Source organism: Anomaloglossus baeobatrachus, chromosome 2 (genome assembly GCF_048569485.1).
Source record: "Anomaloglossus baeobatrachus isolate aAnoBae1 chromosome 2, aAnoBae1.hap1, whole genome shotgun sequence".
Taxonomy (NCBI): domain Eukaryota; kingdom Metazoa; phylum Chordata; class Amphibia; order Anura; family Aromobatidae; genus Anomaloglossus; species Anomaloglossus baeobatrachus.
The window spans coordinates 790,825,704-790,850,796 of record NC_134354.1 but is presented as its reverse complement, the minus strand read 5'-3'; the positions used below and the strand labels follow the sequence as shown (position 1 = coordinate 790,850,796).

At 55.8% G+C, this 25,093-nt stretch overlaps 1 protein-coding gene across 2 annotated transcripts in view; it reads left to right on the top strand.

Annotated features, from left to right (window-relative positions):
- The window catches only part of LRRC51 (leucine rich repeat containing 51), a 74,421-nt gene extending 49,852 nt beyond the window's left edge, over positions 1-24,569 (top strand). For both annotated transcript variants that reach the window (XM_075337662.1, XM_075337663.1), the window contains exons 2-5: positions 16,428-16,514; positions 20,454-20,659; positions 23,528-23,676; positions 23,978-24,569. In XM_075337662.1, coding sequence (XP_075193777.1) covers positions 16,436-16,514; positions 20,454-20,659; positions 23,528-23,676; positions 23,978-24,116 — 573 coding nt within the window. In that variant the 5' untranslated portion in view covers positions 16,428-16,435 and the 3' untranslated portion in view covers positions 24,117-24,569. The remainder of the gene's footprint in view (positions 1-16,427; positions 16,515-20,453; positions 20,660-23,527; positions 23,677-23,977) is intronic.
- Positions 24,570-25,093: the final 524 nt, after the last annotated feature.

Below are 25,093 nucleotides of genomic sequence, written 5' to 3'. Positions count from 1 at the left end.
AGGCCTCTGCCGGTATCACCTGGGGATGCACAGTGTATAGTCTGTGGTCTCTGGACTGTACAGGAGTGATGCTGCCCTCTGCAGGCCTCTGCTGGTATCACCTGGGGACGCACAGTGTATAGTCTGTGGTCTCTGGACTGTACAGGAGTGATGCTGCCCTCTGCAGGCCTCTGCTGGTATCACCTGGGGATGCACAGTGTATAGTCTGTGGTCTCTGGACTGTACAGGAGTGATGCTGCCCTCTGCAGGCCTCTGCTGGTATCACCTGGGGATGCACAGTGTATAGTCTGTGGTCTCTGGACTGTACAGGAGCGATGCTGCCCTCTGCAGGCCTCTGCCGGTATCACCTGGGGATGCACAGTGTATAGTCTGTGGTCTCTGGACTGTACAGGAGCGATGCTGCCCTCTGCAGGCCTCTGCTGGTATCACCTGGGGATGCACAGTGTATAGTCTGTGGTCTCTGGACTGTACAGGAGTGATGCTGCCCTCTGCAGGCCTCTGCCGGTATCACCTGGGGACGCACAGTGTATAGTCTGTGGTCTCTGGACTGTACAGGAGTGATGCTGCCCTCTGCAGGCCTCTGCTGGTATCACCTGGGGACGCACAGTGTATAGTCTGTGGTCTCTGGACTGTACAGGAGAGATGCTGCCCTCTGCAGACCTCTGCTGGTATCACCTGGGGATGCACAGTGTATAGTCTGTGGTCTCTGGACTGTACAGGAGTGATGCTGCCCTCTGCAGGCCTCTGCCAGTATCATCTGGGGACGCACAGTGTATAGTCTGTGGTCTCTGGACTGTACAGGAGTGATGCTGCCCTCTGCAGGCCTCTGCTGGTATCACCTGGGGATGCACAGTGTATAGTCTGTGGTCTCTGGACTGTACAGGAGTGATGCTGCCCTCTGCAGGCCTCTGCCGGTATCACCTGGGGATGCACAGTGTATAGTCTGTGGTCTCTGGACTGTACAGGAGCGATGCTGCCCTCTGCAGGCCTCTGCCGGTATCACCTGGGGACGCACAGTGTATAGTCTGTGGTCTCTGGACTGTACAGGAGCGATGCTGCCCTCTGCAGGCCTCTGCTGGTATCACCTGGGGATGCACAGTGTATAGTCTGTGGTCTCTGGACTGTACAGGAGCGATGCTGCCCTCTGCAGGCCTCTGCTGGTATCACCTGGGGACGCACAGTGTATAGTCTGTGGTCTCTGGACTGTACAGGAGTGATGCTGCCCTCTGCAGGCCTCTGCTGGTATCACCTGGGGACGCACAGTGTATAGTCTGTGGTCTCTGGACTGTACAGGAGTGATGCTGCCCTCTGCAGGCCTCTGCTGGTATCACCTGGGGACGCACAGTGTATAGTCTGTGGTCTCTGGACTGTACAGGAGAGATGCTGCCCTCTGCAGGCCTCTGCCGGTATCACCTGGGGATGCACAGTGTATAGTCTGTGGTCTCTGGACTGTACAGGAGTGATGCTGCCCTCTGCAGACCTCTGCTGGTATCACCTGGGGATGCACAGTGTATAGTCTGTGGTCTCTGGACTGTACAGGAGTGATGCTGCCCTCTGCAGGCCTCTGCCAGTATCATCTGGGGACGCACAGTGTATAGTCTGTGGTCTCTGGACTGTACAGGAGTGATGCTGCCCTCTGCAGGCCTCTGCTGGTATCACCTGGGGATGCACAGTGTATAGTCTGTGGTCTCTGGACTGTACAGGAGTGATGCTGCCCTCTGCAGGCCTCTGCTGGTATCACCTGGGGATGCACAGTGTATAGTCTGTGGTCTCTGGACTGTACAGGAGTGATGCTGCCCTCTGCAGGCCTCTGCTGGTATCACTTGGGGACGCACAGTGTATAGTCTGTGGTCTCTGGACTGTACAGGAGAGATGCTGCCCTCTGCAGGCCTCTGCTGGTATCACCTGGGGACGCACTGTGTATAGTCTGTGGTCTCTGGACTGTACAGGAGCGATGCTGCCCTCTGCAGGCCTCTGCCGGTATCACCTGGGGATGCACAGTGTATAGTCTGTGGTCTCTGGACTCAACAGGAGTGATGCTGCCCTCTGCAGGCCTCTGCTGGTATCACCTGGGGACGTACAGTGTATAGTCTGTGGTCTCTGGACTGTACAGGAGCGATGCTGCCCTCTGCAGGCCTCTGCCGGTATCACCTGGGGATGCACAGTGTATAGTCTGTGGTCTCTGGACTGTACAGGAGTGATGCTGCCCTCTGCAGGCCTCTGCTGGTATCACCTGGGGACGCACAGTGTATAGTCTGTGGTCTCTGGACTGTACAGGAGAGATGCTGCCCTCTGCAGGCCTCTGCCGGTATCACCTGGGGATGCACAGTGTATAGTCTGTGGTCTCTGGACTGTACAGGAGCGATGCTGCCCTCTGCAGGCCTCTGCTGGTATCACCTGGGGATGCACAGTGTATAGTCTGTGGTCTCTGGACTCAACAGGAGTGATGCTGCCCTCTGCAGGCCTCTGCTGGTATCACCTGGGGACGCACAGTGTATAGTCTGTGGTCTCTGGACTGTACAGGAGAGATGCTGCCCTCTGCAGGCCTCTGCTGGTATCACCTGGGGACGCACTGTGTATAGTCTGTGGTCTCTGGACTGTACAGGAGTGATGCTGCCCTCTGCAGGCCTCTGCTGGTATCACCTGGGGACGCACAGTGTATAGTCTGTGGTCTCTGGACTGTACAGGAGAGATGCTGCCCTCTGCAGGCCTCTGCCGGTATCACCTGGGGACGCACAGTGTATAGTCTGTGGTCTCTGGACTGTACAGGAGAGATGCAGCCCTCTGCAGGCCTCTGCCGGTATCACCTGGGGACGCACAGTGTATAGTCTGTGGTCTCTGGACTGTACAGGAGCGATGCTGCCCTCTGCAGGCCTCTGCTGGTATCACCTGGGGACGCACAGTGTATAGTCTGTGGTCTCTGGACTGTACAGGAGTGATGCTGCCCTCTGCAGGCCTCTGCTGGTATCACCTGGGGGCGCACAGTGTATAGTCTGTGGTCTCTGCACTGTACAGGAGTGATGCTGCCCTCTGCAGGCCTCTGCCGGTATCACCTGGGGATGCACAGTGTATAGTCTGTGGTCTCTGGACTGTACAGGAGTGATGCTGCCCTCTGCAGGCCTCTGCTGGTATCACCTGGGGGCGCACAGTGTATAGTCTGTGGTCTCTGCACTGTACAGGAGTGATGCTGCCCTCTGCAGGCCTCTGCTGGTATCACCTGGGGATGCACAGTGTATAGTCTGTGGTCTCTGGACTGTACAGGAGCGATGCTGCCCTCTGCAGGCCTCTGCCGGTATCACCTGGGGATGCACAGTGTATAGTCTGTGGTCTCTGGACTGTACAGGAGTGATGCTGCTCTCTGCAGGCCTCTGCTGGTATCACCTGGGGACGTACAGTGTATAGTCTGTGGTCTCTGGACTGTACAGGAGCGATGCTGCCCTCTGCAGGCCTCTGCCGGTATCACCTGGGGATGCACAGTGTATAGTCTGTGGTCTCTGGACTGTACAGGAGTGATGCTGCCCTCTGCAGGCCTCTGCTGGTATCACCTGGGGACGCACAGTGTATAGTCTGTGGTCTCTGGTCTGTACAGGAGTGATGCTGCCCTCTGCAGGCCTCTGCTGGTATCACCTGGGGACGCACAGTGTATAGTCTGTGGTCTCTGGACTGTACAGGAGAGATGCTGCCCTCTGCAGGCCTCTGCCGGTATCACCTGGGGATGCACAGTGTATAGTCTGTGGTCTCTGGACTGTACAGGAGCGATGCTGCTTTCTGCAGGCCTCTGCTGGTATCACCTGGGGATGCACAGTGTATAGTCTGTGGTCTCTGGACTCAACAGGAGTGATGCTGCCCTCTGCAGGCCTCTGCTGGTATCACCTGGGGACGCACAGTGTATAGTCTGTGGTCTCTGGACTGTACAGGAGAGATGCTGCCCTCTGCAGGCCTCTGCTGGTATCACCTGGGGACGCACTGTGTATAGTCTGTGGTCTCTGGACTGTACAGGAGTGATGCTGCCCCCTGCAGGCCTCTGCTGGTATCACCTGGGGACGCACAGTGTATAGTCTGTGGTCTCTGGACTGTACAGGAGAGATGCTGCCCTCTGCAGGCCTCTGCCGGTATCACCTGGGGATGCACAGTGTATAATCTGCGGTCTCTGGACTGTACAGGAGCGATGCTGCCCTCTGCAGGCCTCTGCCGGTATCACCTGGGGATGCACAGTGTATAGTCTGTGGTCTCTGGACTGTACAGGAGAGATGCAGCCCTCTGCAGGCCTCTGCTGGTATCACCTGGGGACGCACAGTGTATAGTCTGTGGTCTCTGGACTGTACAGGAGTGATGCTGCCCTCTGCAGGCCTCTGCTGGTATCACCTGGGGATGCACAGTGTATAGTCTGTGGTCTCTGGACTGTACAGGAGAGATGCTGCCCTCTGCAGGCCTCTGCCAGTATCATCTGGGGACGCACAGTGTATAGTCTGTGGTCTCTGGACTGTACAGGAGTGATGCTGCCCTCTGCAGGCCTCTGCTGGTATCACCTGGGGACGTACAGTGTATAGTCTGTGGTCTCTGGACTGTACAGGAGTGATGCTGCCCTCTGCAGGCCTCTGCTGGTATCACCTGGGGACGCACAGTGTATAGTCTGTGGTCTCTGGACTGTACAGGAGTGATGCTGCTCTCTGCAGGCCTCTGCTGGTATCACCTGGGGACGCACAGTGTATAGTCTGTGGTCTCTGGACTGTACAGGAGTGATGCTGCCCTCTGCAGGCCTCTGCTGGTATCACCTGGGGATGCACAGTGTATAGTCTGTGGTCTCTGGACTGTACAGGAGCGATGCTGCCCTCTGCAGGCCTCTGCTGGTATCACCTGGGGACGCACAGTGTATAGTCTGTGGTCTCTGGACTGTACAGGAGTGATGCTGCCCTCTGCAGGCCTCTGCTGGTATCACCTGGGGACGCACTGTGTATAGTCTGTGGTCTCTGGACTGTACAGGAGAGATGCTGCCCTCTGCAGGCCTCTGCTGGTATCACCTGGGGATGCACAGTGTATAGTCTGTGGTCTCTGGACTGTACAGGAGTGATGCTGCCCTCTGCAGGCCTCTGCTGGTATCACCTGGGGACGCACTGTGTATAGTCTGTGGTCTCTGGACTGTACAGGAGAGATGCTGCCCTCTGCAGGCCTCTGCTGGTATCACCTGGGGACGCACTGTGTATAGTCTGTGGTCTCTGGACTGTACAGGAGTGATGCTGCCCTCTGCAGGCCTCTGCTGGTATCACCTGGGGACGCACAGTGTATAGTCTGTGGTCTCTGGACTGTACAGGAGCGATGCTGCCCTCTGCAGGCCTCTGCTGGTATCACCTGGGGATGCACAGTGTATAGTCTGTGGTCTCTGGACTGTACAGGAGCGATGCTGCCCTCTGCAGGCCTCTGCTGGTATCACCTGGGGACGCACAGTGTATAGTCTGTGGTCTCTGGACTGTACATTAGTGATGCTGCCCTCTGCAGGCCTCTGCTGGTATCACCTGGGGATGCACAGTGTATAGTCTGTGGTCTCTGGACTGTACATTAGTGATGCTGCCCTCTGCAGGCCTCTGCCGGTATCACCTGGGGACGCACAGTGTATAGTCTGTGGTCTCTGGACTGTACAGGAGCGATGCTGCCCTCTGCAGGCCTCTGCTGGTATCACCTGGGGACGCACAGTGTATAGTCTGTGGTCTCTGGACTGTACAGGAGTGATGCTGCCCTCTGCAGGCCTCTGCCGGTATCACCTGGGGATGCACAGTGTATAGTCTGTGGTCTCTGGACTGTACAGGAGTGATGCTGCCCTCTGCAGGCCTCTGCCGGTATCACCTGGGGATGCACAGTGTATAGTCTGTGGTGTCTGGACTGTACAGGAGTGATGCTGCTCTCTGCAGGCCTCTGCTGGTATCACCTGGGGACGCACAATGTATAGTCTGTGGTCTCTGGACTGTACAGGAGTGATGCTGCTCTCTGCAGGCCTCTGCTGGTATCACCTGGGGACGCACAATGTATAGTCTGTGGTCTCTGGACTGTACAGGAGTGATGCTGCCCTCTGCAGGCCTCTGCCGGTATCACCTGGGGACGCACAGTGTATAGTCTGTGGTCTCTGGACTGTACAGGAGTGATGCTGCCCTCTGCAGGCCTCTGCTGGTATCACCTGGGGATGCACAGTGTATAGTCTGTGGTCTCTGGACTGTACAGGAGCGATGCTGCCCTCTGCAGGCCTCTGCTGGTATCACCTGGGGACGCACAGTGTATAGTCTGTGGTCTCTGGACTGTACAGGAGTGATGCTGCCCTCTGCAGGCCTCTGCCGGTATCACCTGGGGATGCACAGTGTATAGTCTGTGGTCTCTGGACTGTACAGGAGAGATGCTGCCCTCTGCAGGCCTCTGCTGGTATCACCTGGGGATGCACAGTGTATAGTCTGTGGTCTCTGGACTGTACAGGAGTGATGCTGCCCTCTGCAGGCCTCTGCCGGTATCACCTGGGGATGCACAGTGTATAGTCTGTGGTCTCTGGACTGTACAGTAGAGATGCTGCCCTCTGCAGGCCTCTGCTGTTATCACCTGGGGACGCACAGTGTATAGTCTGTGGTCTCTGGACTGTACAGGAGTGATGCTGCCCTCTGCAGGCCTCTGCTGGTATCACCTGGGGACGCACAGTGTATAGTCTGTGGTCTCTGGACTGTACAGGAGTGATGCTGCCCTCTGCAGGCCTCTGCCGGTATCACCTGGGGATACACAGTGTATAGTCTGTGGTCTCTGGACTGTACAGGAGCGATGCTGCCCTCTGCAGGCCTCTGCCGGTATCACCTGGGGACGCACAGTGTATAGTCTGTGGTCTCTGGACTGTACAGGAGTGATGCTGCCCTCTGCAGGCCTCTGCCGGTATCACCTGGGGACGCACAGTGTATAGTCTGTGGTCTCTGGACTGTACAGGAGTGATGCTGCCCTCTGCAGGCCTCTGCCGGTATCACCTGGGGATGCACAGTGTATAGTCTGTGGTCTCTGGGCTGTGCAGGAGCGATGCTGCCCTCTGCAGGCCTCTGCCGGTATCACCTGGGGATGCACAGTGTATAGTCTGTGGTCTCTGGGCTGTGCAGGAGTGATGCTGCCCTCTGCAGGCCTCTGCCGGTATCACCTGGGGATGCACAGTGTATAGTCTGTGGTCTCTGGACTGTACAGGAGTGATGCTGCCCTCTGCAGGCCTCTGCTGGTATCACCTGGGGATGCACAGTGTATAGTCTGTGGTCTCTGGACTGTACAGGAGTGATGCTGCCCTCTGCAGGCCTCTGCTGGTATCACCTGGGGATGCACAGTGTATAATCTGTGGTCTCTGGACTGTACAGGAGTGATGCTGCCCTCTGCAGGCCTCTGCCGGTATCACCTGGGGACGCACAGTGTATAGTCTGTGGTCTCTGGGCTGTGCAGGAGTGATGCTGCCCTCTGCAGGCCTCTGCCGGTATCACCTGGGGATGCACAGTGTATAGTCTGTGGTCTCTGGACTGTACAGGAGCGATGCTGCCCTCTGCAGGCCTCTGCCGGTATCACCTGGGGACGCACAGTGTATAGTCTGTGGTCTCTGGACTGTACAGGAGTGATGCTGCTCTCTGCAGGCCTTTGCCGGTATCACCTGGGGACGCACAGTGTATAGTCTGTGGTCGCTGGACTGTACAGGAGTGATGCTGCCCTCTGCAGGCCTCTGCCGGTATCACCTGGGGATGCACAGTGTATAGTCTGTGGTGTCTGGACTGTACAGGAGCGATGCTGCCCTCTGCAGGCCTCTGCTGGTATCACCTGGGGACGCACAGTGTATAGTCTGTGGTCGCTGGACTGTACAGGAGTGATGCTGCCCTCTGCAGGCCTCTGCCGGTATCACCTGGGGATGCACAGTGTATAGTCTGTGGTCTCTGGACTGTACAGGAGTGATGCTGCCCTCTGCAGGCCTCTGCTGGTATCACCTGGGGGCGCACAGTGTATAGTCTGTGGTCTCTGGACTGTACAGGAGCGATGCTGCCCTCTGCAGGCCTCTGCTGGTATCACCTGGGGATGCACAGTGTATAGTCTGTGGTGTCTGGACTGTACAGGAGCGATGCTGCCCTCTGCAGGCCTCTGCTGGTATCACCTGGGGATGCACAGTGTATAGTCTGTGGTCTCTGGACTGTACAGGAGTGATGCTGCCCTCTGCAGGCCTCTGCCGGTATCACCTGGGGATGCACAGTGTATAGTCTGTGGTCTCTGGACTGTACAGGAGTGATGCTGCCCTCTGCAGGCCTCTGCTGGTATCACCTGGGGGCGCACAGTGTATAGTCTGTGGTCTCTGGACTGTACAGGAGTGATGCTGCTCTCTGCAGGCCTCTGCTGGTATCACCTGGGGATGCACAGTGTATAGTCTGTGGTCTCTGGACTGTACAGGAGCGATGCTGCCCTCTGCAGGCCTCTGCCGGTATCACCTGGGGACGTACAGTGTATAGTCTGTGGTCTCTGGACTGTACAGGAGTGATGCTGCCCTCTGCAGGCCTCTGCCGGTATCACCTGGGGATGCACAGTGTATAGTCTGTGGTCTCTGGACTGTACAGGAGTGATGCTGCCCTCTGCAGGCCTCTGCTGGTATCACCTGGGGATGCACAGTGTATAGTCTGTGGTGTCTGGACTGTACAGGAGTGATGCTGCCCTCTGCAGGCCTCTGCTGGTATCACCTGGGGATGCACAGTGTATAGTCTGTGGTCTCTGGACTGTACAGGAGTGATGCTGCCCTCTGCAGGCCTCTGCTGGTATCACCTGGGGGCGCACAGTGTATAGTCTGTGGTCTCTGGACTGTACAGGAGTGATGCTGCCCTCTGCAGGCCTCTGCTGGTATCACCTGGGGGCGCACAGTGTATAGTCTGTGGTCTCTGGACTGTACAGGAGTGATGCTGCCCTCTGCAGGCCTCTGCCGGTATCACCTGGGGATGCACAGTGTATAGTCTGTGGTCTCTGGACTGTACAGGAGCGATGCTGCCCTCTGCAGGCCTCTGCCAGTATCACCTGGGGATGCACCGTGTATAGTCTGTGGTCTCTGGACTGTACAGGAGTGATGCTGCCCTCTGCAGGCCTCTGCTGGTATCACCTGGGGATGCACAGTGTATAGTCTGTGGTCTCTGGACTGTACAGGAGTGATGCTGCCCTCTGCAGGCCTCTGCCGGTATCACCTGGGGATGCACAGTGTATAGTCTGTGGTCTCTGGACTGTACAGGAGAGATGCTGCCCTCTGCAGGCCTCTGCCGGTATCACCTGGGGACGCACAGTGTATAGTCTGTGGTCTCTGGACTGTACAGGAGTGATGCTGCCCTCTGCAGGCCTCTGCCGGTATCACCTGGGGACGCACAGTGTAAAGTCTGTGGTCTCTGGACTGTACAGGAGTGATGCTGCCCTCTGCAGGCCTCTGCTGGTATCACCTGGGGATGCACAGTGTATAGTCTGTGGTGTCTGGACTGTACAGGAGTGATGCTGCCCTCTGCAGGCCTCTGCTGGTATCACCTGGGGATGCACAGTGTATAGTCTGTGGTCTCTGGACTGTACAGGAGTGATGCTGCCCTCTGCAGGCCTCTGCTGGTATCACCTGGGGACGCACAGTGTATAGTCTGTGGTCTCTGGACTGTACAGGAGTGATGCTGCCCTCTGCAGGCCTCTGCCGGTATCACCTGGGGACGCACAGTGTATAGTCTGTGGTCTCTGGACTGTACAGGAGAGATGCTGCCCTCTGCAGGCCTCTGCTGGTATCACCTGGGGATGCACAGTGTATAGTCTGTGGTCTCTGGACTGTACAGGAGTGATGCTGCCCTCTGCAGGCCTCTGCCGGTATCACCTGGGGATGCACAGTGTATAGTCTGTGGTCTCTGGACTGTACAGGAGCGATGCTGCCCTCTGCAGGCCTCTGCCGGTATCACCTGGGGATGCACAGTGTATAGTCTGTGGTCTCTGGACTGTACAGGAGTGATGCTGCCCTCTGCAGGCCTCTGCTGGTATCACCTGGGGACGCACAGTGTATAGTCTGTGGTCTCTGGACTGTACAGGAGAGATGCTGCCCTCTGCAGGCCTCTACCGGTATCACCTGGGGATGCACAGTGTATAGTCTGTGGTCTCTGGACTGTACAGGAGCGATGCTGCCCTCTGCAGGCCTCTGCTGGTATCACCTGGGGATGCACAGTGTATAGTCTGTGGTCTCTGGACTCAACAGGAGTGATGCTGCCCTCTGCAGGCCTCTGCTGGTATCACCTGGGGACGCACAGTGTATAGTCTGTGGTCTCTGGACTGTACAGGAGAGATGCTGCCCTCTGCAGGCCTCTGCTGGTATCACCTGGGGATGCACAGTGTATAGTCTGTGGTCTCTGGACTGTACAGGAGCGATGCTTCCCTCTGCAGGCCTCTGCCGGTATCACCTGGGGACGCACAGTGTATAGTCTGTGGTCTCTGGACTGTACAGGAGAGATGCTGCCCTCTGCAGGCCTCTGCCGGTATCACCTGGGGACGCACAGTGTATAGTCTGTGGTCTCTGGACTGTACAGGAGCGATGCTGCCCTCTGCAGGCCTCTGCTGGTATCACCTGGGGACGCACAGTGTATAGTCTGTGGTCTCTGGACTGTACAGGAGTGATGCTGCCCTCTGCAGGCCTCTGCTGGTATCACCTGGGGGCGCACAGTGTATAGTCTGTGGTCTCTGGACTGTACAGGAGTGATGCTGCCCTCTGCAGGCCTCTGCTGGTATCACCTGGGGATGCACAGTGTATAGTCTGTGGTCTCTGCACTGTACAGGAGTGATGCTGCCCTCTGCAGGCCTCTGCCGGTATCACCTGGGGATGCACAGTGTATAGTCTGTGGTCTCTGGATTGTACAGGAGTGATGCTGCCCTCTGCAGGCCTCTGCTGGTATCACCTGGGGATGCACAGTGTATAGTCTGTGGTCTCTGGACTGTACAGGAGCGATTCTGCCCTCTGCAGGCCTCTGCTGGTATCACCTGGGGACGCACAGTGTATAGTCTGTGGTCTCTGGACTGTACAGGAGCGATGCTGCCCTCTGCAGGCCTCTGCCGGTATCACCTGGGGATGCACAGTGTATAGTCTGTGGTCTCTGGACTGTACAGGAGCGATGCTGCCCTCTGCAGGCCTCTGCCGGTATCACCTGGGGATGCACAGTGTATAGTCTGTGGTCTCTGGACTGTACAGGAGTGATGCTGCCCTCTGCAGGCCTCTGCTGGTATCACCTGGGGATGCACAGTGTATAGTCTGTGGTCTCTGGACTGTACAGGAGCGATGCTGCCCTCTGCAGGCCTCTGCCGGTATCACCTGGGGATGCACAGTGTATAGTCTGTGGTCTCTGGACTGTACAGGAGCGATGCTGCCCTCTGCAGGCCTCTGCTGGTATCACCTGGGGACGCACAGTGTATAGTCTGTGGTCTCTGGACTGTACAGGAGTGATGCTGCTCTCTGCAGGCCTCTGCTGGTATCACCTGGGGACGCACAGTGTATAGTCTGTGGTCTCTGGACTGTACAGGAGTGATGCTGCCCTCTGCAGGCCTCTGCTGGTATCACCTGGGGACGCACAGTGTATAGTCTGTGGTCTCTGGACTGTACAGGAGTGATGCTGCCCTCTGCAGGCCTCTGCTGGTATCACCTGGGGACGCACAGTGTATAGTCTGTGGTCTCTGGACTGTACAGGAGTGATGCTGCCCTCTGCAGGCCTCTGCTGGTATCACCTGGGGACGTACAGTGTATAGTCTGTGGTCTCTGGACTGTACAGGAGCGATGCTGCCCTCTGCACGCCTCTGCTGGTATCACCTGGGGACGCACAGTGTATAGTCTGTGGTCTCTGGACTGTACAGGAGCGATGCTGCCCTCTGCAGGCCTCTGCTGGTATCACCTGGGGATGCACAGTGTATAGTCTGTGGTCTCTGGACTGTACAGGAGCGATGCTGCCCTCTGCAGGCCTCTGCTGGTATCACCTGGGGACGCACAGTGTATAGTCTGTGGTCTCTGGACTGTACAGGAGTGATGCTGCTCTCTGCAGGCCTCTGCTGGTATCACCTGGGGATGCACAGTGTATAGTCTGTGGTCTCTGGACTGTACATTAGTGATGCTGCCCTCTGCAGGCCTCTGCTGGTATCACCTGGGGATGCACAGTGTATAGTCTGTGGTCTCTGGACTGTACATTAGTGATGCTGCCCTCTGCAGGCCTCTGCTGGTATCACCTGGGGACGCACAGTGTATAGTCTGTGGTCTCTGGACTGTACAGGAGTGATGCTGCTCTCTGCAGGCCTCTGCTGGTATCACCTGGGGACGCACAGTGTATAGTCTGTGGTCTCTGGACTGTACAGGAGTGATGCTGCCCTCTGCAGGCCTCTGCCGGTATCACCTGGGGACGCACAGTGTATAGTCTGTGGTCTCTGGACTGTACAGGAGTGATGCTGCTCTCTGCAGGCCTCTGCTGGTATCACCTGGGGACGCACAGTGTATAGTCTGTGGTCTCTGGACCGTACAGGAGTGATGCTGCCCTCTGCAGGCCTCTGCCGGTATCACCTGGGGACGCACAGTGTATAGTCTGTGGTCTCTGGACTGTACAGGAGTGATGCTGCCCTCTGCAGGCCTCTGCCGGTATCACCTGGGGACGCACAGTGTATAGTCTGTGCTCTCTGGACTGTACAGGAGTGATGCTGCCCTCTGCAGGCCTCTGCTGGTATCACCTGGGGATGCACAGTGTATAGTCTGTGGTCTCTGGACTGTACAGGAGTGATGCTGCCCTCTGCAGGCCTCTGCCGGTATCACCTGGGGATGCACAGTGTATAGTCTGTGGTCTGTGGACTGTACAGGAGTGATGCTGCCTTCTGCAGGCCTCTGCCGGTATCACCTGGGGATGCACAGTGTATAGTCTGTGGTCTCTGGACTGTACAGGAGAGATGCTGCCCTCTGCAGGCCTCTGCTGGTATCACCTGGGGATGCACAGTGTATAGTCTGTGGTCTCTGGACTGTACAGGAGTGGTGCTGCCCTCTGCAGGCCTCTGCCGGTATCACCTGGGGACGCACAGTGTATAGTCTGTGGTCTCTGGACTGTACAGGAGTGATGCAGCCCTCTGCAGGCCTCTGCCGGTATCACCTGGGGATGCACAGTGTATAGTCTGTGGTCTCTGGACTGTACAGGAGTGATGCTGCCCTCTGCAGGCCTCTGCTGGTATCACCTGGGGACGCACAGTGTATAGTCTGTGGTCTCTGGACTGTACAAAAGTGATGCTGCCCTCTGCAGGCCTCTGCCGGTATCACCTGGGGACGCACAGTGTATAGTCTGTGGTCTCTGGACTGTACAGGAGTGATGCTGCCCTCTGCAGGCCTCTGCCGGTATCACCTGGGGATGCACAGTGTATAGTCTGTGGTCTCTGGACTGTACAGGAGTGATGCTGCCCTCTGCAGGCCTCTGCCGGTATCACCTGGGGACGCACAGTGTATAGTCTGTGGTCTCTGGACTGTACAGGAGTGATGTTGCCCTCTGCAGGCCTCTGCTGGTATCACCTGGGGATGCACAGTGTATAGTCTGTGGTCTCTGGACTGTACAGGAGTGATGCTGCCCTCTGCAGGCCTCTGCTGGTATCACCTGGGGATGCACCGTGTATAGTCTGTGGTCTCTGGACTGTACAGGAGAGATGCTGCCCTCTGCAGGCCTCTGCTGGTATCACCTGGGGATGCACAGTGTATAGTCTGTGGTCTCTGGACTGTACAGGAGTGATGCTGCCCTCTGCAGGCCTCTGCCGGTATCACCTGGGGATGCACAGTGTATAGTCTGTGGTTTCTGACCTGTACAGGAGTGATGCTGCCCTCTGCAGGCCTCTGCCGGTATCACCTGGGGATGCACAGTGTATAGTCTGTGGTCTCTGGACTGTACAGGAGTGATGCTGCCCTCTGCAGGCCTCTGCCAGTATCACCTGGTGATGCACCGTGTATAGTCTGTGGTCTCTGGACTGTACAGGAGTGATGCTGCCCTCTGCAGGCCTCTGCCGGTATCACCTGGGGATGCACCGTGTATAGTCTGTGGTCTCTGGACTGTACAGGAGTGATGCTGCCCTCTGCAGGCCTCTGCCGGTATCACCTGGGGATGCACAGTGTATAGTCTGTGGTCTCTGGACTGTACAGGAGTGATGCTGCCCTCTGCAGGCCTCTGCTGGTATCACCTGGGGATGCACAGTGTATAGTCTGTGGTCTCTGGACTGTACAGGAGCGATGCTGCCCTCTGCAGGCCTCTGCCGGTATCACCTGGGGACGCACAGTGTAAAGTCTGTGGTCTCTGGACTGTACAGGAGTGATGCTGCCCTCTGCAGGCCTCTGCTGGTATCACCTGGGGATGCACAGTGTATAGTCTGTGGTGTCTGGACTGTACAGGAGTGATGCTGCCCTTTGCAGGCCTCTGCTGGTATCACCTGGGGATGCACAGTGTATAGTCTGTGGTCTCTGGGCTGTGCAGGAGTGGTGCTGCCCTCTGCAGGCCTCTGCCGGTATCACCTGGGGATGCACAGTGTATAGTCTGTGGTCTCTGGACTGTACAGGAGCGATGCTGCCCTCTGCAGGCCTCTGCCGGTATCACCTGGGGACGCACAGTGTATAGTCTGCGGTCTCTGGACTGTACAGGAGTGATGCTGCCCTCTGCAGGCCTCTGCCGGTATCACCTGGGGATGCACAGTGTATAGTCTGTGGTCTCTGGACTGTACAGGAGTGATGCTGCCCTCTGCAGGCCTCTGCCGGTATCACCTGGGGACGCACAGTGTATAGTCTGTGGTCTCTGGACTGTACAGGAGTGATGCTGCCCTCTGCAGGCCTCTGCCGGTATCACCTGGGGACGCACAGTGTATAGTCTGTGGTCTCTGGACTGTACAGGAGCGATGCTGCCCTCTGCAGGCCTCTGCCGGTATCACCTGGGGACGCACAGTGTATAGTCTGTGGTCTCTGGACTGTACAGGAGTGATGCTGCCCTCTGCAGGCCTCTGCTGGTATCACCTGGGGACGCACAGTGTATAGTCTGTGGTCTCTGGACTGTACAGGAGAGATGCTGCCCTCTGCAGGCCTCTGCTGGTATCACCTGGGGATGCACAGTGTATAGTCTGTGGTCTCTGGACCGTACAGGAGTGATGCTGCCCTCTGCAGGCCTCTGCCGGTATCACCTGGGGACGCACAGTGTATAGTCTGTGGTCTCTGGACTGTACAGGAGCGATGCTGCCCTCTGCAGGCCTCTGCTGGTATCACCTGGGGATGCACAGTGTATAGTCTGTGGTCTCTGGACTGTACAGGAGTGATGCTGCCCTCTGCAGGCCTCTGCTGGTATCACCTGGGGACGCACAGTGTATAGTCTGTGGTCTCTGGACTGTACAGGAGTGATGCTGCCCTCTGCAGGCCTCTGCTGGTATCACCTGTGGACGCACAGTGTATAGTCTGTGGTCTATGGACTGTACAGGAGTGATGCTGCCCTCTGCAGGCCTCTGCCGGTATCACCTGGGGGCGCACAGTGTATAGTCTGTGGTCTCTGGACTGTACAGGAGTGATGCTGCCCTCTGCAGGCCTCTGCTGGTATCACCTAGGGACGCACAGTGTATAGTCTGTGGTCTCTGGACCGTACAGGAGTGATGCTGCCCTCTGCAGGCCTCTGCCGGTATCACCTGGGGATGCACAGTGTATAGTCTGTGGTCTCTGGACTGTACAGGAGTGATGCTGCCCTCTGCAGGCCTCTGCTGGTATCACCTGGGGATGCACCGTGTATAGTCTGTGGTCTCTGGACTGTACAGGAGAGATGCTGCCCTCTGCAGGCCTCTGCTGGTATCACCTGGGGATGCACAGTGTATAGTCTGTGGTCTCTGGACCGTACAGGAGCGATGCTGCCCTCTGCAGGCCTCTGCCGGTATCACCTGGGGACGCACAGTGTATAGTCTGTGGTCTCTGGACTGTACAGGAGTGATGCTGCCCTCTGCAGGCCTCTGCTGGTATCACCTGGGGACGCACAGTGTATAGTCTGTGGTCTCTGGACTGTACAGGAGCGATGCTGCCCTCTGCAGGCCTCTGCTGGTATCACCTGGGGACGCACAGTGTATAGTCTGTGGTCTCTGGACTGTACAGGAGAGATGCTGCCCTCTGCAGGCCTCTGCCGGTATCACCTGGGGACGCACAGTGTATAGTCTGTGGTCTCTGGACTGTACAGGAGTGATGCTGCCCTCTGCAGGCCTCTGCTGGTATCACCTGGGGACGCACAGTGTATAGTCTGTGGTCTCTGGACTGTACAGGAGCGATGCTGCCCTCTGCAGGCCTCTGCTGGTATCACCTGGGGACGCACTGTGTATAGTCTGTGGTTTCTGGACCTTACAGGGGTGGATACAGACTTGATATTCGGTGTCCTGCGTCTCATCTCCAGGTTTCACAATGAGTAAACGCATCGACAATGACTGTGATTCGGGGCCCCCCGTGGACCTGGCGTTCAAGTGCATCAACTCCATGGAAGGTAATGGCCGATCCATAAGCACTATAGTAATTTGCAAGTACGGTAATAATCAAAAATGTACACAGCGCGAAGGGAAAGGGTTACCAGGGTGATGATCTGGCTGACACCAGAGATTAGTGAGGAGGAGGAGCGTGTACTGACATCCGACCGCCAGAGACTAGTGAGGAGGGGGAGCATGCGCTGATATCCGCCCACCAGTGACTAGTGAGGAGGTGGAGCATGCGCTGACATCAGACCACCAGTGACTAGTGAGGAGGGGGAGCATGCGCTGACATCCGACCACCAGTGACTAGTGAGGAGGGGGAGCATGCGCTGACATCTGACCACCAGTGACTAGTGAGGCGGGGGAACATGCGCTGACATCCCTCCACCAGTGACTAGTGAGGAGGGGGAGCATGCGCTGACATCCCTCCACCAGTGAGGAGGGGGACTAGTGAGGAGGGGGAGTATGCGCTGACATCCGACCACCAGTGACTAGTGAGGAGGGGGAGCATTCGCTGACATTTGACCATCAGAGACTTTTGAGGAGGGGGATGATGCGCTGACATCATACCACCAGAGACTAGTGAGGAGGGGGAGCATGCGCTGACATCTGACCATCAGAGACTAGTGAGGAGGGGGAGCATGCGCTTACATCTGACCATCAGAGACTAGTGAGGAGGGGGAGCATGCGCTGACAACAGACCTCCAGAGACTAGTGAGGAGGGGGAGCATGCGCTGACAACAGACCTCCAGAGACTAGTGAGGAGGGGGAGCATGCGCTGACAACAGACCTCCAGAGACTAGTAAGGAGGGGGAGCATGCGCTGACATCTGACCACCAGAGACTAGTGAGGAGGGGGAGCATGTGCTGATATCCAACCACCAGAGACTAGTGAGGAGGTGGAGCATGCGCTGACATCAGACCACCAGTGACTAGTGAGGAGGGGGAGCATGCGCTGACATCCGACCACCAGTGACTAGTGAGGCGGGGGAGCATGCGCTGACATCTGACCACCAGTGACTAGTGAGGAGGGGGAGCATGCGCTGACATCTGACCACTAGTGAGGAGGGGGAGCATGTGCTGACATCTGACCACCAGTGACTAGTGAGGAAGGGGAGCATGCGCTGACATCTGACCACCAGTGACTAGTGAGGAGGGGGAGCATGTGCTGACATCTGACGAACAGTGACTAGTGAGGAGGGGGAGCATGCGCTGACATCTGACCACCAGTGACTAGTGAGGAGGGGGAGCATGCTCTGACATCTGACGAACAGTGACTAGTGAGGAGGGGGAGCATGTGCTGACATCCCTCCACCAGTGACTAGTGAGGAGGGGGAGCATGCGCTGACATCCGACCACCAGTGACTAGTGAGGAGGGGGTGCATTCGCTGACATTTGACCATCAGAGACTTTTGAGGAGGGGGATGATGAGCTGACATCATACCACCAGAGACTAGTGAGGAGGGGGAGCATGCGCTGACATCTGACCATCAGAGACTAGTGAGGAGGGGGAGCATGCGCTGACATCTGACCATCAGAGACTAGTGAGGAGGGGGAGCATGCACTGACAACAGACCTCCAGAGACTAGTGAGGAGGGGGAGCATGCGCTGACATCTGACCACCAGAGACTAGTGAGGAGGGGGAGCATGTGCTGATATCCAACCACCAGAGACTAGTGAGGAGGGGGAGCATGCGCTGACATCTGACCACCAGTGACTAGTGAGGAGGGGGAGCATGTGCTGATATCCAACCACCAGAGACTAGTGAGGAGGGGGAGCATGTGCTGATATCCAACCACCAGAGACTAGTGAGGAGGGGGAGCATGCGCTGACATCTGACCACCAGAGACTAGTGAGGAGGGGGAGCATGTGCTGATATCCAACCACCAGAGACTAGTGAGGAGGGGGAGCATGCGCTGACATCTGACCACCAGTGACTAGTGAGGAGGGGGAGCATGTGCTGACATCTGACCACCAGAGACTAGTGAGGAGGGGGAGCATGTGCTGACATCTGACCACCAGATACTAGTGAGGAGGGGGAGCATGCTCTGACATCTGACCACCAGTGACTAGTGAGGAGGGGGAGCATGTGCTGATATCCAACCACCAGAGACTAGTGAGGAGGGGGAGCATGTGCTGACATCTGACCACCAGAGACTAGTGAGGAGGGGGAGCATGCGCTGACATCTGACCACCAGTGACTAGTGAGGAAGGGGAGCATGTGCTGACATCTGACCACCAGTGACTAGTGAGGAGGGGGAGCATGTGCTGACATCTGACCACCAGATACTAGTGAGGAGGGGGAGCATGCGCTTGCATCTGACCACCAGAGACTAGTGAGGAGGGGGAGCATGCGCTGACATCTGACCACCAGATACTAGTGAGGAGGGGGAGCATGTGCTTGCATCTGACCACCAGAGACTAGTGAGGAGGGGGAGCATGCGCTGACATCTGACCACCAGATACTAGTGAGGAGGGGGAGCATGTGCTGACATCTGACCGCCAGTGACTAGTGAGGAGGGGGAGCATGCACTGACATCTGACCACCAGATACTAGTGAGGAGGGGGAGCATGTGCTGACATCTGACCGCCAGTGACTAGTGAGGAGGGGGAGCATGCGCTGACATCTGACCACCAGAGACTAGTGAGGAGGGGGAGCATGCGCTGACATCTGACCACCAGATACTAGTGAGGAGGGGGAGCATGCGCTTGCATCTGACCACCAGATACTAGTGAGGGGGAGCATGTGCTGACATCTGACCACCAGATACTAGTGAGGAGGGGGAGCATGTGCTGACATCTGACCACCAGATACTAGTGAGGAGGGGGAGCATGTGCTGACATCTGACCACCAGAGACTAGTGAGGAGGGGGAGCATGTGATGACATCTGACCGCCAGTGACTAGTGAGGATGGGGAGCATGTGCTGACATCTGACCGCCAGTGACTAGTGAGGAGGGGGAGCATGCGCTGACATCTGACCACCAGATACTAGTGAGGAGGGGGAGCATGTGCTGACATCTGACCACCAGAGACTAGTGAGGAGGGGGAGCATGTGATGACATCTGACTGCCAGTGACTAGTGAGGAGGGGGAGCATGTGCTGACATCTGACCGCCAGTGACTAGTGAGGAGGGGGAGCATGCGCTGACATCTGACCACCAGATACTAGTGAGGAGGGGGAGCATGTGCTGACATCTGACCACCAGAGACTAGTGAGGAGGGGGAGCATGTGATGACATCTGACTGCCAGTGACTAGTGAGGAGGGGGAGCATGTGCTGACATCTGACCGCCAGTGACTAGTGAGGAGGGGGAGCATGCGCTGACATCTGACCACCAGATACTAGTGAGGAGGGGGAGCATGTGCTGACATCTGACCACCAGTGACTAGTGAGGAGGGGGAGCATGTGCTGACATCTGACCACCAGATACTAGTGAGGAGGGGGAGCATGTGCTGACATCTGACCACCAGATACTAGTGAGGAGGGGGAGCATGTGCTGACATCTGACCGCCAGTGACTAGTGAGGAGGGGGAGCATACGCTGACATCTGACCACCAGTGACTAGTGAGGAGGGGGAGCATGTGCTGACATCTGACCACCAGTGACTAGTGAGGAGGGGGAGCATGTGATGACATCTGACTGCCAGTGACTAGTGAGGAGGGGGAGCATGTGCTGACATCTGACCGCCAGCGACTAGTGAGGAGGGGGAGCATGCGCTGACATTCTCCATTTCTACAGGAGATCTGAACACGGATTTGCTCAGCAGGAATTGATAAACCTGTATTAATGTAGTGGAGGTGACACACGGACCCCTCCTCGGTAGTCACTGGTGGTCAGATGTCAGAGGCATTGGAGACCCCCGTTTTGGAGATCTGCAGACATTTATTTTTTACACCAGTAATGTGTATTGTGAGATAGCCCCCCTGAATTCTGTATTTTGTCCTCATCCCCCTCAGATGTGCTGCAGGAGGACCCCCGGGAGGGACCAAAACCCATAAAGCGCTGTGAAAACGGGAAGAGGATGAGCCGTGCGCTGCGGCTGAACAACAACACGCTGACGGATCTGCACGGCTTCAGAGACATAGTGGAGACGCTGCTGAGCGAGCCGGGCCGGCTCTGCTGGATAGACCTGTCCTTCAACGACCTGCCCAGCATCGACCCCGTGAGTCTCACCCTGGGGGGCTTCATCTAATGTCAGGAATAGAAGACTAAAGAATGGAAGCAGCACAGAGTATTACAGAGCGGGATTCCAGGGGCGCAGAGGATTTCAGGATGGAGTGTTCTGACCTGATAGGGCTATCTTCACACTGGGCGTTTTTGCAGTTTTTTAGCTGCAGATTTGTCTTGGTTTTATGTAAATCCATGCTAATAAATCACTGTTTTTACACTCCCAGCACAGTCTATGAGATTTCGGAAGTCTCGCGCTCACACAATCACCTCCAGGACTCTCCTGACGGTCTTGCTGCGTTCTGTAAGCAATGAACATGTCCATTCTTGTCAGCGCTATTGCCAAGGTTTTCACCCTAGTGACGGGTGGACTCTCAGATACCCTGGATCCGCGGCTCTAACGGGGTTAATAAAAAACCCCGGTTCTGGCCCGGAATACATCCAAGGTATCTGGCCAAAACCTGCGTCTGACTGCAACCAATCACAGCCCTGGTCTGTGGGTCTATTGTATGGTAAAAATTAAAAAAAAAAAAAAAGACTTAGTGTCTCGCCATGTTCTGATACCCAGCACAGATAAAGCATATGGCTGCAGGCTGCAGCCCTCAGCCCTGTGCTTATCTTGGCTGTGTATCATAATAAGATGAACCCCATGCTGTTTTTTAAAATTATTAAAAAAAAAAAAACAACAGTGTGCAGTCCCCTCCCCCCCCTAAATTTGATACCCAGCCAAGATAAAGCGCACAGCTGGGGGCTGGTATTCTCGGGCTGGAGTGACCCAGCCTAAAAATATCAGCCAGCAGCCGCACAGGATTGTCATATCCATTAGATGTGACAATCCCAGCACTTTACCTGGCTCTTTCTGATTGCCCTGGTGCGGTGGCAATCTGGGTAATAAGGGGTTAATCGCAGCTCATAGCTACGACTAAGCCCTAGATTGGTAATGGTAGACGTCTATCAGAACCCCCCATCACTTATCTTTAATAAGTGAGAAGAAATAAAGAAACACCGAAAAAATCCTTTATTTGAAATAAAATACAAAAACCCCCTCATTCTCTACTTTCTTAACCCCATAATCACCTCTGCAGGTCCGATGTAATCCACACGAGGTCCCACGACGATTCAGCTCTGCTACATCTGAAGATCACAGCGAGCGGCCATAGAACATGACTGCCCGCTGCGAGCTCCAGAGAATGAATGAGCCGCACGATCAGCGGTCACTGCACTCAGGTGATTCACGGTCACAGCTGGCAATACCTGTGACCGCACATAGCCTGTGTGATGTCACCGCTGATCGGGCGGCTCACTCATTCTCTGTATAGACCCGCAGACCGGGTGTGTGATTGGTTGCAGTCAGATGCTGCTACACAGGCTGGGGGTGCGTCTGACTGTAACCAATCACAGATAAAAGCAGTGAATATGTAATGAGCGGCTTAGGAAGTGAAGGAGCTGCAGGAGTGTACAGCCGCGCTGGTGATCCGGTAAATATACCGCGCCTGCGCCAATCCCCCCCATCCCCACCACCATTAATAAGTGCCGGCCAGATACCATGGATCAATTCCGGGCCAGAACCTGTTTGTTTTTTTTTTTATTAACCCCGTTAGACCCGCTGATTCAGGGTATCTGCGAGTCCACCTGTCACTAGGGTGAAAACCGCAGCAAAAGCGCTGAAAAGAATGGACAGGTTCATTGTTCACAAAACGCAGCAAAACCGGAGACGGCTCAGAAAACCGCCAGGAAAGTCCCGGAGGCGAGTGTGTGACCGCGAGACTTCAGAACTCTCAGACTGTGCTGGGAGTGTAAAAACAGCGATTCATTAGCATAAAAGCAAGATAAATCTGCAGCTAAAAACGCCCAGTGTGAACATAGGCTAAGGGTCCCCAACATTCAGTCACATAGTGGAAGGATTCCCAGGGGCACAGAGTATTTCAGGAGAGGAGTGTCTGATGTTGTGGGGGGTCATATGGTGATAGATAAGCCCCCACACCCATACACAAGTACAGGAGAGGAGAGAAACCAGCAGCACAGAGTATTACAGGAAAGGAGAGGATAGACACCAGCAGCGCAGAGTATTACAGGAGAGGATAGACACCAGCAGCACAGAGTATTACAGGAAAGGAGAGGATAGACACCAGCAGCGCAGAGTATTACAGGAGAGGATAGACACCAGCAGCACAGAGTATTACAGGAGAGGAGAGGATAGAGACCAGCAGCAGAGTATTACAGGAGAGGAGAGGATAGAGACCAGCAGCACAGAGTATTACAGGAGAGGAGAGGATAGAGACCAGCAGCACAGAGTATTACAGGAGAGGAGAGGATAGAGACCAGCAGCAGAGTATTACAGGAGAGGAGAGGATAGAGACCAGCAGCACAGAGTATTACAGGAAAGGAGAGGATAGAGACCAGCAGCACAGAGTATTACAGGAAAGGAGAGGATAGAGACAAGCAGCACAGAGTATTACAGGAGAGGAGAGAGACCAGCAGCAGAGTATTACAGGAGAGGAGAGGATAGAGACAAGCAGCACAGAGTATTACAGGAGAGGAGAGAGATCAGCAGCACAGAGTATTACAGGAGAGGATAGAGACAAGCAGCACAGAGTATTACAGGAGGGGAGAGGATAGAGACCAGCAGCAGAGTATTACAGGAAAGGAGAGGATAGAGACAAGCAGCATAGAGTATTACAGGAGAGGAGAGAGACCAGCAGCACAGAGTATTACAGGAGAGGATAGAGACAAGCAGCACAGAGTATTACAGGAGAGGAGAGAGACCAGCAGCACAGAGTATTACAGGAGAGGATAGAGACAAGCAGAACAGAGTATTTCAGCAGCTGATTCCCGGTGGTGATGGTGTCCCGCTGTTGGACAGGTCCTCACCACTTACCGTCATCTCTCGGTGCTCAACCTGCACGGAAACAGCATCAGTAACCTGAGTGAAGTGGACAAGCTGGCCGCTCTGCCGAGCCTGAAGAGCCTCACGCTGCACGGCAACCCCATCGAGACCGAGAGAGGCTACAGGTGAGACCGCGGCGGACCCTGGCCGCACCAATGCGCTGCATTCCTCATGGTCACATGATGCCACAAAAATCAGCCACAATCGAAAGTTCATGCTTTTTCTCACTCTTTGGCGGTGTAGTTATGGCGTCTTCAGAACCGTGAACGTTCCGGCGGTCTGTCCCCTCCAGTGTTAATGTGATATTGGGGGAGGGGTGGTCCTGTGCATCCCAGATATCACACCCAGCGTCTTAGCTGCTGGTGGGGTGAGGACGGCAGAGTCTGGGTACAGTCACCCCCTAACATCCGCTTTGTGCCCCCACAGGTCCTACATCCTGTCCCTTCTGCCCAATCTGAAGACCCTCGACTTCAGCGCCGTCACCAAACAGGACCGGGTCACAGCGGACGTCTGGAGACGGATGAACCTGAAACCCAGACGTGTGAAGAGGTCCACGAAGGAGTGACCGGAGCCCAGCCGAAGGGTCAGAGATGTGATAGACGGGGGATGCAATAAATGCCCTCAGAGCAGAACTCACCCCGCAGCTCTGCAGATAAATGTGGTGGAACTCCGCACTACTTTTACTACATTAGCACCACTGCCCCTGCTGAGCTCAGATCTCTGCTTGCTGTCAGTGAATGGGAACAATCCTGAGCCCAGAGCAGGGGCGTCCTACACCTGAGGGTCTGTTACAGTGGGCGTCCTACAGCTGAGGGTCTGTTACAGTGGGCGTCCTACAGCTGAGGGTCTGTTACAGTGGGCGGTGAATTCCGGGGTTTGACCAGCGCCTGAGCCGTGAGGACCAGGGCACATCAGACCCTACATGAAGCTTCTACACCTTGTTCCAACTTATTATGCAAATTGGATTTAAGTGTCATAGCGATTAATTTTTTTCTTCTTCAATAAATCTCATTGATGGTTTTGTGTCTCAGGGTTCTTTGGTCACTGAAATCAATCTCAGCTACCGGTGATAAAGGATCTCTGCTGCTGAGAAGCATCAAATAGTGCAATGCCATGGACAAGGGATGAAAGGATTAGATATTTCACGAAAACGTAAGTGTGATCACCGTACTGTGAAGAGATTTGTGGCTGATTCTGAGCACAGAAGTGTTCGTGCAGATAAAGGCAGAATGAGGAAGGTTTCTGCCAGGCAAGTCCATCAGATTAAGAGAGCAGCTGCTAAAACGCCATTACACACCAGCAAACAGATATATGAAGCTGCTGGTGTCTCTGGAGTCCCTCCAACCTCAAGGTGTAGGATCCTTTGCCTTGCTGTGGTGCATAAACCTACTATTCGGCCACCACTAACCAGTGCTCACAAGCAGGCGTGATTGCAGTGGGCCCAGACATACATGAAGACTAACTATCCAACAGTCTTGTTTACTGCTGAGTGTGGAGCAACCCTGGATGGTCCAGATGGATGGAGTAGTAGACTGTGAGCCC